The 14,303-nt window shown below is 42.8% G+C and overlaps 1 protein-coding gene across 3 annotated transcripts in view; it reads left to right on the top strand.

Moving 5' to 3' along the window:
* The first annotated feature begins 8,406 nt into the window (after nt 1–8,406).
* The window catches only part of CLPX (caseinolytic mitochondrial matrix peptidase chaperone subunit X), a 36,913-nt gene continuing 31,016 nt past the window's right edge, over nt 8,407–14,303 (top strand). Inside the window, exon 1 of one of the 3 annotated variants that reach the window (XM_028167352.2) lies at nt 8,407–8,754. In XM_028167352.2, coding sequence (XP_028023153.1) covers nt 8,676–8,754 — 79 coding nt within the window. In that variant the 5' untranslated portion in view covers nt 8,407–8,675. The remainder of the gene's footprint in view (nt 8,755–14,303) is intronic. The other 2 variants (XM_007166014.2, XM_007166013.2) reach the window with 2 other exon arrangements.

Raw genomic sequence — 14,303 nt, forward strand, 5'->3', positions numbered from 1 at the left:
AGTGAATCCTGTGGAATACAGTGCGGTGGTTAAATGCATGACTATAGAACCAGGCTACCTGGGTTCAATATTGGTTCTTTTGCTTACTGGCAGTGTAATCTTGGACAAGTTATCTAACCTCTGTGTGCTTCAGTTTCCTCAACTATAAACTTGAGAAAATAATATGTACCTCACGGGGCTATTTTAAGGATCAGTTGAACAAATGTATGAACACAGTATATATTAGTAACTGGAGGTTTGTACCTCTTAATCCCCTTCACCTATCTTCCCTACCTCCAACCCCGCCTCCCTTCTGGTAACGACCAATTTGTTTTTTTGTTTTCTGCATCTGTGAGTCTGTCCTTTTATTGAGTTTTAAAAAAAATTTATTTGGCTGTGCTGGGTCTTAGTTGTGGCACGCAGGATCTTTTTATTTGCAGCATGCGGGATCTAGTTCCCTGATCAGGGATCGGAACCCCGGCCCCCTGCATTGGGATCACGGAGTCTTAACCACTGGACCACCAGGGAAGTCCCTGTCTTCTTACTGAGTTCTTGCATCCACTTCTCTGTTTCCTCCTTTTTTGTCAGGCTCTCAGAGAACACTTTGGCTATGGTTAATATGCCTGCTTCTAGCACCGCTCCCCTTTCTAATTTACTCACTTCTGGGAAGGAGATCCATATGACCAAATCAGTATTTGAAATGAGTAAATAGACACAGAATGAGATTCTGAAGGCCCAGGTATGAGCAAAGTATATGAACTTTGAATTGCCAACTTTGCAACATCTATTTTGGTGGCTCAGAAGCTTTTCTCTTCATTTCTTCTTATTGACTAATTTACCAACAGGTACTACATTACACACACAGCCCAGTGGATGCTTGCAAGTAATAAATGATTACAACTGTTACCAAAGCATAAATATCTCTTATTGTCTAATATTACGGCTAAGGCAAATTAATTGCAAATTGTAAAGGACTTATAAACCAAGGGTCTGTATCCTCTCTGTTTCGTCTCTCTTCTTCAATTTTGCATTTGAAATCAAGTGAGCTCCTTACAGTGCTAAGGTATAATGGAATAGGGTGAGATCGTCAACAAGTTGGCCAGAAAGCATAACTAAAAAGGAATTTTTTACAGGCATAAAAGGAAAGCCATAAATTACAGCATTGCACAGTAAAAAAAAAAAAAAAAATTAAGCACCTACTGTATACTACGACTCAGAATCTTTTATTCACATTAACCCTAGGGGGTCAGGAGCACCCTGATTTATAGTTGGAAAAACAGGCTTATGAAGTTAAGTAACTTGCCAGAAGTCACACAGCTGTTGAGTGACCCAGCTAGTAGACACACAGCATTCCTTCTACCCCTGACATCTGTGCCCTGTAGAAAATACTAAACAAGCATTCCTAGCACTGTCTTCAAGATCTAGTACACCAAAAGTTCCAATGGATTAGCTTTAAGAACACTTCCCCCCATCCTACAACCCTTCTACCCCATGGATTCAAAGAGGGAAGCCATGGTGAGTTAGTGCCATCTGCTGACCATCTCCCTGAACATCAGGATGAAGGACATTCCTCTAGCTGAGGACACGGTTGGGGATGGGAGAACCTTGTGCCATCTTAGGTCACCACCCCCCACTCAAGGACAGACCCAGGAGGACGGTGAGCATCTTCTTGTAGAATCCTTGGTCTCCCTACAGTACCAAGGCTGGGCAGTGATTTACTGAGGGAGAAAGTGGTGGTAATTAGAGGAAGCCTAAAATAGAGGCCTTGAGAAATAAAGGAACAGGCTTCTACCACCACAGAAAACACACCTCATTCATTTCGGCAAATAAAACTTAGCATTTCCTGATTCTAGTATTCTAGCAATAAAAATGGATTCCTGAGCCCCACTCCAGACTATTTTATCAAAACCTTCCCTGGTGGCGCAGTGGTTAAGAATCCGCCTGCCAATGCAGGAGACGGGTTCGAGCCCTGGTCCGGGAAGATCCCATATGCCGTGGAGCAGCTAAGCCCATGCACCACAACTACTGAGCCTGTGCTCTAGAGCCCGCGAGCCACAGCTACTGAGCCCGCGTGCCGCAACTACTGAAGCACGCGTGCCTAGAGCTCGTGCTCCACAACAAGAGAAGCCGCCGCAATGAGGAGCCCGCACACCGCAAGGAAGAGTAGCCCCCACTCATCCCAACTAGAGAAAGCCTGCGCACAGCAACGAAGACCCAACACAGCCAAAAAATTAATAAATTAATAAATAAATAAATTTATATTAAAAAAAACCCTTAGGGAAAGGGCCTAGGTGTATTTTTTTTTATTAAAAAAATTTCTTTTTATTTTATTTTTTATAATGATATTCTTGTCTGCTTACATTCTTTTTATTTATGTATGTATGTATGGCTGTGTTGGGTCTTCGTTTCTGTGCGAGGGCTTTCTCTAGTTGTGGCAAGCGGGGACCACTCTACATCACGGTGCGCGGGCCTCTCACTATCGCGGCCTCTCGTTGCCGAGCACGGGCTCCAGACGGGCAGGCTCAGTAATTGTGGCTCACGGGCCGAGTTGCTCCGCGGCATGTGGGATCTTCCCAGACCAGGGCTCAAACCCGCGTCCCCTGCATTGGCAGGCAGATTCTCAACCACTGCGCCACCAGGGAAGTCCTGTATTTTTAAAATTAATTAATTAATTAATTATATTTTTGGCTGCGTTGGGTCTTTGTTGCTGCGCACGGGCTTTCTCTAGTTGCGATGAGCGGGCTTCTCATTGCGGTGGCTTCTCTTGTTGCGGAGCATGGGCTCTAAGCGCTCAGGCTTCAGTAGTTGTGGCTCACAGGCTCTAGAGCGCAGGCTCAGTAGTTGTGGCGCACGGGCTTAGTTGCTCCGCGGCATGTGGGATCTTCCTGGACCAGGGCTCAAGCCCATGTCCCCTGCATTGGCAGGCAGATTCTTAACCACTGTGCCACCAGGGAAGCCCGGTGTTTGTTTTAACAAACACCCTGGGTCATCCTTAAGAGGAGGAAGGATGGGGGTAGGGGTGGTCACTGCCTTCATGAAATGGCAGCGTTTTAGGCCCTGATGTGAGATATTTCTGGGTAAGGAGTGAAGATTCTGTGAATCTCTAAAATCTTACCAGCTTTTGGAGGAAGATACAGGGAAGTTACGAAACAGTAGTGGAGATTAGGGTATGAATCCTGGTTCTGCTGTGACCTTTGGCAAGTTACTTAAACTCTCTGTGTCTTGATTTTCTCAGCTGCAAAACCGGAATGCAGATAACAGTACCTCACCGGGTTGCTGTGAGAATCAGATGAGAAGGTGGATGTGAAAGCACTTTGTAAAGTTCTGTACAATGTTCTCAGTATTACTTTGAGTCTCATACTACTTACAGACATGAGCCTTCTTTTTTTTTTGGTCCTTATCTTTTAAAATATAGATGTTGAGTTCCTGTTATGTGTCTGGCAGGATCAATGTCTGCTGGTCTGAAGAATCAGTGTTCAGCCATGAAAAAGAAATGTCTTTATTCAGAAGATACAGTGATTCCCAACAGAATGATGACTCTCTTAAGAGGCTGTATGAGAATCTCTGGTGGAGGAGAAGGTAAGAGTTTTTCTGTTTATCAAAAAGAGCCTTGGGTTAAAAAAGAAAAGATTGAAAAACACAGTTTTCAAATCAGGAGACTTGGGCTCTATTTCTCTTTGTTTCTGACTCAGTATGGGACCTTTGTCAAATCCCTGCTTTTTCATAGGCCTGTTTCCTCATGTGAAAAATCCAGTGCTAGATTGTATGACTCACTGACTCTAACCATAAAAATATTTTTCACTTAGCAAGTCACAGTGTTTACAATCCTGGAGGTAGAATCAAGCATAAAAGGAAAAAGTTTTACATAGAGTGGAGACATAAAATGTTATGTACTTTTAGTTATGTAGTTCACAAAAGGTAAATAACTCAAGAAGTCAACTCAAGTGAAACTATTTGAGCTGGAAAATTATATTTGACTTTTTTTTTTCAGCTTTGGCAAAATTTTACTATTTCATTGCATATTTTTAGACTATTATTTGTAGTTATTATAGTCCAAGGTAAATAAATTTCTCTTTCTACAAATCTTCTACAGCTTTCAGTGTCCAGGTCTGTCCTTCATTATCCTCTTTCACATTTTGGAACAACCTAGATACTTTTTTATTTTTTTATTTTTGGCTGCGTTTGGTCTTCGTTGCTGCGTGCAGGCTTTCTCTAGTTGCGGCGGGCGGGGGCTACTCTTCGTTGCAGTGCACGGGCTTCTCATTGTGGTGGTTTCTCTTGTTGCAGAGCACAGGCTCTAGGCGCGCGGGCTTCAGTAGTCACAGTGCGTGGGCTCAGTAGTTGTGGCGCATGGGCTTTGTTGCTCCACAGCATGTGGGATCTTCCCAGACCAGGGATAGAACCTGTGTCCCCTGTATTGGCAGGCCGATTCTTAACCATTGTGCCACCAGGGAAGTCCCCAACCTAGAAACTTTATTTCAAGTGTAAAACTAATCTTTTCCCATTAATAAACAAGAACATATGCCATTCATTATCCTGTATTTGACTTTCTTTTCAAAGCACCATTAGCCTATCAGAAAAGAGCTGAAAGTAGGTGTGATATGGAAGTATTTTGCTCCAAAGAGCTGATAAGAACACAAGTGTTTGCCATCATTCTCCTGATAGAGGATCCATATTGTCACAGGGAAAATCTCAAATGACTCTGTGCTTCCAAATTGAGAAGTTAAGGGGGGGGGCCTGATAGGAACCTAACCAGAGGTTTCCCATGAAGTACCAAGTGAGAGAGAAGGGTCTTAGTATGCATCTAGAGCCTCACTGCTCTTTGCCCAGACACCAAGCTCTGCTCCATCTCATGGCTACCTGGTCATACCCTGGAGCAAAGACATTGTCCCAACCTGTGAGTTTCAGGTCAGGGAATGTACACTTGTAAAATGGAACATGCTCCTTTGTCAAACAGCCACGTGGTTCCTAAAGAATGATCTTTTACATTTGAACCTTTTCTAGCACAGATGATATTTTATTTAAACGTGACACTCCTCTGTGCTCAAGTACCAAATGCAAGTCTTGGTATATCCGCATGGTATAAGTTCCCCAATTTGAATAGCACTGTAAGATTTATACCATCAAAGAGCCTAGCACAAAGTTAGTGTCCCAATACAGGCTTGTTGGGTGCTGATCCTAATAATCCAGGTACATTCTGACCCACAGAGCATAGTTTGGGGGTGATGCATTGAAACTACCAAATTCATGTTGCCTGTGTGATGAAAGCATTACCAGTCTGATGCCAAAGCCACATGACCTTTGCTCACATTTGATAAAAAGTTAAACCGAGTTTTGTACACCTCCCTTTGTTTTGTACTTTCTAGGACAAAGTCTACACTCTGCTAATCAGGCACCTCCTGAGAATTCCTTCTGGGACACTCAATCAGTTGGATCAACCATTGTATAAATTTGTAGAATTTGTGTCTATTAACACTTCTTTGTCAATTATAATTTGCTCTGATTTTATGTCAGATTTTCTGAAGACACCATCCCAGCTTTCTGCCAAGCTAATGTAGTTGGAAGATAATTACTTAATCAAGTATTTACTGAATTTCTACTGTGTATTCAGCCCACGTTTATAATGAAATACCTGCCTTCAAAGACTCATAGTACAGTTGGGAATACAGGCTAAATACACAAAACATCAGCCCATAAATAAAATTGAATACTCAGTTGTCCTTGGAATGATAGAATATATTATGAAACAATATAAAGATATTCCTATGTCATCATACCATTGGCACATATTTTTGTTTTACTTACTGTCTTATCTTTCCCCACTAGAATAGAAGCTCCATGAGAGAAACTTTTTTGTTTTGTTCAATGCGATTTCCTCAGTGCCTGGCATGTAATTGGTACTCAATAAGTATTTGTTGACTGAATGAGTAAGTCAAGTTTTTAGAATGGACAGAGAAAGGGAAGGCTTCATGGGGTGCCCCCAGATGAGCCTTGGCTTAACAATGCTTTTATTCAGCTTGCTTTATAGCAATCTATAGATTTTAGCAACCAACTTCTTTATTTCTATAATAAGAAGAAAATGTGTATATAATTGAAATAGAAGGTGGGGTGGAATGAAACAAATTTAAATTGGGTGTTAAGAGTCCATGTGACCTGCTTAGCTTACTGCTACAAGAAGTTTGTCCTAGAATCAGTGGTTTTCAAACATTGTTTTAAAGCAGAACAACTATATTTTCTCTTTTTTAAAAAAATATTTATTAATTTATTTAGTCTGCACTGGGTCTTAGTTGCAGCACGCTGGATCTTTTAGTTGTGGCATGCGGGCTTGGACTTCGTAGCTGCGGCATGTGGACTCTTAGCTGCGGCATGTGGACTCTTAGCTGTGGCATGCATGCGGGATCTAGTTCCTGGACCAGGGATTGAACCCGGGCCCCCTGCATTGGGAGAGTGGAGTCTTACCCACTGGACTGCCAGGGAAGTCCCACGACTATTTTTTTTTAAAATTATTTATTTATTTATTTATTTATTTATTTTTGGCTGTGTTGGGTCTTCGTTGCTGCACACGGGCTTTCTCTAGTTGCTGCGCGTGGGGGCTACTCTTTGCTGCGGTGCGCGGGCTGCTCATTGCGGTGGGTTCCCTTGTTGCGGAGCCTGGGCTGTAGGCGCGCAGGCTTCAGTAGTTGTGGCACTCGGGCTCAGTAGTTGTGGCGCACGGGCTTAGTTGTTCCGCGGCATGTGGGATCTTCCCGGACCAGGGCTCGAACCCGTGTCCCCTGCATTGGCAGGCGGATTCTTAACCACTGCGCCACCAGGGAAGTCCCCCACGACTATTTTTGCAAACAAAACCGCAATAAATGAAACAGATAAAACCAGAGCTGCTCTGATTGACTTTGGAGGTGGCTTGGAGGAGGATTTGGGGAGGTTCACTCTCTTAGTCCCCTAACCCCCACCAAAGAGCTTTGGCTTCTGAGGGATTCTAGGAACACAGTTTGAAAACACTGGATTGAAGGAATTTTAGAGTCTCTATTCTCTCAAAATTCTATTCATGAAGGCAGCTGAGTTAAGACCTGGGCTCCCTTCTGGTCTCTGTCACTTTAAGCTGAAGGAGTACCAGGAGTCAGCACCCGGAGAGACAAAAAAACCTATGTGGTCTGGGCTAAGGCCAATGCCCCTTCTCACGGCCAGACCAGGGGAACTAGAAGCCACATTTCTCTGATCCAAGACTGAAGAGGGCTAAATAACTGACTCTGGCTTGGGTGTCGTCGTCCCCCCACCCCCTCCGTCCCCATCCCCTCCTCCGCCAGCTCAGAACTTAAGGTATCCAAGCTCACTTGGCAATTTCTCTGGGCTTTGGAGTTTATTAGAATCTTATATACAAAGTAAATACTCTGGTGCCAACCCAGACGGGAAAAGAGTATGATTCATTTGTCACCATCCTGCACTTTGTCAGCTTTATTTTGGGCTGCGTTGGGTCTTCGTTGTGGGCTTTCTCTAGTTGTGGCAAGCGGGGGCTACTCTTAGTTGCCGTGCGCGGGCTTCTCATTGCGGTGGCTTCTCTCGTTGCGGAGCATGGGTCTCTAGGCTTCAGTAGTTGTGGCTTGCAGGCTCTAGAGTGCAGGCTCAGTAGTTGTGGTGCACGGGGTTAGTTGCTCTGCAGCATGTGGGATCTTCCCGGCCCAGGGCTTGAACCCGTATCCCCTGCATTGGCAGGTGGATTCTTAACCACTGCGCCACCAGGGAAGCCCTGACCTGCTTTAGATATCTAGAGAGGAACCAGCCAAACAGAGGTCTAAGAGTAACAGGAGAGAGATTCATGAAGTAACTATTTACCAGGGTGTGCTCAGGTTTAAGGGAACGGACAAAGGATTGTAAAGCACCCAGGGACTAGCAACGGCCTGAAGAGTCATCACCACTAGGCTTGAAAAAACAACGAAAGAGAGCTGTCATCCAACAGTTGTTGCTTGAGGAACTTGGTAAAAAATACCACCACTTACATGTTTCAAGTCAGGAAACCAAAGGTAAGTAAAAGATAAGGAACACAGGATGGGGAACCCCCGAAGGGAGGAACTTATCGACTCTTACAGAATCGGCGGCTTTCTAGACTCCTCCTGCGGCCGGCTAAGCCACCGGTCTCACTTTGACCTTCCCAGCCACCAGTAGAAAATGACCAGTTTACTCTTACGAGCTGGGACTACAACTCCCGGCATGCATCTCTCCGCTACGAACGCAAACTTCTCAACGCTAGGATAAAGCGACTTCCGGAAGAATTGTGGGTCGGGACTTGTAGTTCCGCATGGGGGGAGGTCGGCCTTCTGCCGTAGCGTGCTCATTGGCGCCCAGGTCACCGCCCCCTTCCCCTCGCCTACGTCGGTGTCACACGCACGCACGCGCGGCGCGTGCCCCCGTCCCCTCCCTAGGCCTAGGACGCAGGCGCGCGCAAGCCCCCCTGGGCCCGGTAGGCTGGCAGGGTGCGGGGGGAGGAGAAGGGGGAGGGGAGGGGGTGTTAGGTGTCTATTCAGTAGACGGCTGTGGGGCACTAAGAGTGCGAAGGCACTGCTGCCAGGCGGGTGATCTCTGCCCTGGGCCTAGAACCGACAGGAGAGTCCGGAGCCAAGCCAGCGAACCCCGCGAGTAGCAGTCGGCCGCTGAGACCCGGAGGGCGGCAGGGGCGAAGCCCCAGCCTAGGCCCCGCGGAGATGTCGGGCTGCGGCGCTTGTACTTGCGGCGCCACAGCCGCGCGGCTCATCAGCTCCTCGCTCGCCTCCGCGCCAAGAGGTAACGAAGTAGTCCCTCACCTGAGCTCTTGACCCAGCAGTGTCCCAGCCGGCGGCGGTGGGGACCCCGGGGAGGGCGAGAGGCCTCCCCCACCCCGAGGGTATGAGGAGGTGCTCGGTGCTTCGCCTGGTAACCCCCTCTTTCTCCGTGGCATGGGTCTCTGCCAACCTCTGGATCAGCTGGTTCTCACATTTGAAGTGCAGCCCTCGGGCTCCCCCACCCTCCCGCTTTCAGGCTCTCTGACTTTGGGCCCAGAATGTGGTCGCTTCGCAGAAACCCTGAAAGAGGCACGCAGTGCTCCGTTCGTTAAAAAGTGTCCCCAGACCCCACTCCGCAGGTGACTGCCGCCTGCCCTGGCTGCGGCTCCTCTTCCGGAGCCCGGCCGGGTTCTCCTCGGGTCTGTCGCGGGCTGCGTGAAGGGCCCGGATAAGGAGCCGCCGCTGTTGGGGTCCCCCCGGGGCCGCGGGGCGCCGAGCGGGCCGTCCCGGGCGCAGGCCGCGCGGGGGCCGCGGTGTCACAGTCATTGTGCTGCCGCTCACACCGGGACGTTAAGCGGACTCGCACTACTTTTCGGGGGCCGCAGCAAAGCGCCCGGGGAGATCGAAATTCCCGCAGAAATTGTTTCTGAAGGGCTTAGGTGTCTCAGGAGTCAGTCGTTTGCCGGATTTCCTAACTTGACAGTCCCAAGTAGTTTTTTAAGGGTGGCGCTTGTTTTCCTTTCTTTTCTGTTTATCAGGAGCTGTGCAAGAGTGGCAACCCCAGCCAAGAGATTCCGGAAAAGAAACCATTTTTCTCTTCCCTAAATCTATGAATAGCAGACAAAGAGGCTATATCCTGTTATAATCACTAACTTCTAGACAAATTCGTTTTGTTTTGGATTATCAGTTTATGATCTTTGGATTAGAAAAAAAAAAAAGCCCCCTTTTCGGAATTTTTAGCTTCACTGTAAAATCCTTACAGTTTACTAAATGTTTATTTTCCAACAGTTTGTTTAACAGAGGGATTCAATGAGGTTGTGTGGGCAGAAGCATTTTGTAAAATGGTACATAAATGTAAAGGAGTGAATTTAGTCCCAGGACACTGTTAATCCTAAACAAGTAGACATCCCTATTCCAGGAATATGAGTTGCAAACACTCGAAAGTGACAGATATTTAAATTCATTTATTTGACAAATTTGTTGAGGGCTTACTATGTGTCAGGCCCTGCTTTGGTGCTGGAGATGGAGGGGTGAATAAGTCCTCATCTTCGAGTTTAGAGGAATAGACAAAGAATAATATTGTTTCTGGCCCTGTATAAGGTATGTGTGTGTTCTCCTTGGGCAGGGAAGGCTTCTTTGACAACATTCTTTGTCTCTATCAATTGTCCCTGAAAACTGTGAGTTATAGGGACTGTGCAGCTATTTGTTTATTTTTCTTTTCAAAACAACAGTTGCTTTCAAAATTAAATCTTATCATTAGGTAAATCAGCAAAAACTAATGACTTATTTAGGAATTATCTATTTGTTTCTCAGTTAATACAAGTTTACTAGAGGTTTTCAGAAATACCAAACCATAATTTTCACTGTAAAGGAGTAAATTAAACCTAAAATATGAGACATTACCCAGTATCATTATGGAGTTTAATATTTTTATGACAATGAAACAGCAAATGGTTTTCACATGGATTTAAGACTTTCCCAAAGCTAAATTACATAAAATGTTTGTTTTCCATGGTAGAAACTCTAAAAGTATACATAAGTCTACAAGAATATAAAGATGTATTTTTTTAAGGCCTGAAAAACCTTGAAGAGGGTTATTTTTATTTAGAATTCTTGGAAAGAGGAAGAGAGGTGAAAGATAGAAAAATCAGAATTGAACTTTAGCTAGTTTATTATTCTTATGTACAGAGTTAAGAATTTCAGCAACATAATTTAAACGAATAAAAATAATTTCATCAATATAGTCTTCTAACAGGAAATTTGTACAATGAATTAAGAATAAAAGGGGAGATTTCAGAGCTCCTCTGAAGTACAGTGCTAGTCTCTATTTCTGTTGGTTTATCTGTCATGTTAGACTTTAAAAAAAATTTTTTTTAGACTTTAAAAATTTTAAATGGTAGTTTGAAAAATTAATTTGATAAATTGTCATACTAGACACTGGATCTGTTTTCTTTTTCTGTTGGGCTATGTGTATCCAATTTAATATGTTTTTCTTCACTATTCTCTTTGAATATGAAACCTATAGTAAAGTAAAATTTTTAAATATTTTTTCTACTTGAATTGCTGGTGGTTTCAATATTGATGTATATTTTTAAAAATGTACTTTGCATATATAACAGTCAGTTTGCATTCTAAATATATGCATTCAGAAATGTTTGATTCCATTTAAAAACTTCTGAGTGACAAATACTTGGTTTGAATTTGGCTGTGAGAATTGTGTGATCCTGTGTAACTCCCTTGATTTCTGTATGCTTTCTGTTCTTGTCCATTGAAAGGGTGCCACCTCATGAAGGTATAAATGAAGATTTGAAGATGCTCAAACATGTTGGTGGGCATCCATAATTTTCATGATAGTTACATAATGTGCCTAGCTTAACAGTTTTTAGCTAGATTTTAATTCCCTCCCTCCCTCCCTCTCTCTCTCTCTCTCTCTTTTTCTCTCTCTCTCTCTCTCTCTCCCCCTCTCTCGTAGTTAAATCCAATACGAATTAAATAAGACAAAGTGAGTAAATGATAGAGCATCTTTATTTCTAGAATAGCACACTGTTTCCTTATCAACATTTCTCTTTTCTTGGGCATGTTCATCTTCAGACCAGCAGACTAGCAGTCTTAGTGAAAACCTATCAAACGTTTTTAAACTTGAGGAAAGCTATAATAGGAGTGATGTTATTTTTCTTTATTAAGAAGTATTCAGTATTCCTGAAGTAATAACTTGGGCATAAAATAAAAATTTGAGATTATTAAAAGCAGTAAGCATCTACTAAGTTGCCAGCATTGTTTGCGAGTTTTTGTTGAATTTTGTTTCCAATTTGTGTTGGAGGTTAGAGGACAGGTGTTTAAGAGAGCATTTAACTTGATTTGCCATTTCATCAGTTGTTACACACTTAAAATATTGTCACTACAAATAGATAGTTTTAAATTTTCGTTAGTTCTTTTGCTCTATTTCTAAAATGCAAATTAAAGATCGTTTAATCTTTTAAGCTGAATCATTTGTATGTTTTTGGAGAATGCTTAGTTCAAGATTGAATATAGGAAGTCAAGTATTTAGAAATTGAATAAATTACCCTCCAAGTTCTTAATAGCCCTAAAATCGTTGTACCTTATTCTAGTATATATTTTTTAAAAAACAACTGCTCTGAAACTCAAAGCTTTATCCTTATGACAGAAGTTTTGTAACAGGTTTAACTTTTGACTGTCTTCTGTCATTGCTGCCAAGTACTCTTTCGAAACATACTTCACATAAATACTTCCCTTTTTGGCTTTTAGGGGTTTTTCACCGGGGTTCACAGGCTTCCAAAGGGCCCAGGGATAGAATTCAGAGGTTCTTTGAACTTCATTTTCACTAATCTGAGTGAAGGATAGCATTTCCTTCAATTACGAATGTAGGCCACACACCACAGTAGTATTAGCAATACCTGTGGATTTGTCACCAATCAAAATCACAGATATTTTCATATCACATTACACTACTGGTATCTCAAAATATTGTTTATACTTGACTACTTTGAAATCATGGTAGTTACATTAAAAGCTGTTAGATCTTATTTAATTTTGTTAGTTAAGAAGAATATTTTTAAAGAGAAAAACAAATACTGTATGCTAACACATATATATGGAATCTAAAAAAAAAAAAATGGTTATGAAGAACCTAGGGGCAAGACGGGAATAAAGAGACCTACTAGAGAATGGACTTGAGGATACGGGGAGGGGGAAGGGTAAGCTGGGATAAAGTGAGAGAGTGGCATGGACATATGTACACTACCAAATGTAAAATAAATAGCTAGTGGGAAGCTGCCTCACAGCACAGGGAGATCAGCTTGGTGCTTTGTGACCACCTAGAGGGGTGGGATAGGGAGGGTGGGAGGGAGACGCAAGAGGGAGGGGATATGGGGATATATGTATATGTATAGCTGATTCACTTTGTTATAAAGCAGAAACTAACACACCATTGTAAAGCAATTATACTCCAATAAAGATGTTAAAAAAATTTTTTTTTAATATTTTGATAACTACTTCAGGATAATTGGTTTCCTTTGTTATGTATTTTATTCTGTACATTTAAAAACATTCTGGGGCTTCCCTGGTGGCACAGTGGTTAGGAATCTGCCTGCCAGTGCAAGGGACACAGGTTCGTGCCCTGGTCCGGGAAGATCCCACATGCCGTGGGGCAACTAAGCCCACGCGCCACAACTACTGAGCCTGTGCTCTAGAGCCCACGAGCCACAACTACTGAGGCCCATGTTCCACAACTACTGAAACCCGTGTGCCACAACTACTGAAACCCGTGCGCCTAGAGCCCGTGCTCCGCAACAAGAGAAGCCACCTCAATGAGAAGCCCGCACACTGCAACAAAGAGTAGCCCCTGCTCTCAGCAACTAGAGAAAACCCGCGTGCAGCAGCGAAGACCCAATGCAGCCAAAAATTAAATAAATTAATAAATAAATAAATTTATTAAAAAAGAAATTCTGAATAGGCCTCACCAGACTGCCAAAGGGCACAAAAAAGGGTTAAAAACTCCTGATTGGGTTGCTGCAATAATTTCTGTGAGGATTTTATATGATTGGTGAATGACTGGTCATTTAAATTGTTTTCTACAGTGGTTTTAAAAAGTGGGGTGCTCAAACCAGCAGCATCAGCATCACCTGGGAACTTGTTAGAAATGCATTCTTGGGTCCCACCTCATACCTTCTGAATCAGAACCAGGGAAGATCCCCTGCAGCCTGTGTTTTAACAAGTTCTCCAGGTGATTCTAATGCATGCCCAAGTTTGAGACCCAGAGGTTTAGTATTTATAGCATCTTGTTGGTGTAGCCCTTAGATTATATCAGTAGAATATTACAACAGCTCTTCAGTACCATACCATCAGGGCCAGCAAAGAAATTCTTAAATTTAGATTTTTAAATGATATGAACATGTTTCTCAGATAGTATTTTCTGTGGTGACTGTATGGTTGCATTGGTTTCGTATGTTACTTGATAAATTATTTAAGGTGAAGGACACTTTTTCTTTCTATTCAAGTAGATTTTAAAAGGATCATGTTCATAATTTTTATCTCTCTTAAATTCCCAAAGATAATTTTCTTTCAGCTTATTTTCTAATAATATTAGATATTGTAAATTGTTAAATACTATTTTAAAAGATGTAAGTGGGAAATAATACACTCTATCTGATACTTCAGGGCTAAGTTTTGTTCTAAACATCCAAGTACAAATAGCCTCACATAAAGCTTGTTACAACTGTAGTTTTCTTTGTGAATACATCATAAAGGTTCAATTAAAAAGTTACCCTTGTTACATAGATTATAATAAATTATTGTATTATGCTACCTTTCATATTAACTTATAATGGATGT

The sequence above is a fragment of the Balaenoptera acutorostrata genome, chromosome 3, assembly GCF_949987535.1.
Source record: "Balaenoptera acutorostrata chromosome 3, mBalAcu1.1, whole genome shotgun sequence".
Taxonomy (NCBI): Eukaryota; Metazoa; Chordata; class Mammalia; order Artiodactyla; family Balaenopteridae; genus Balaenoptera; species Balaenoptera acutorostrata.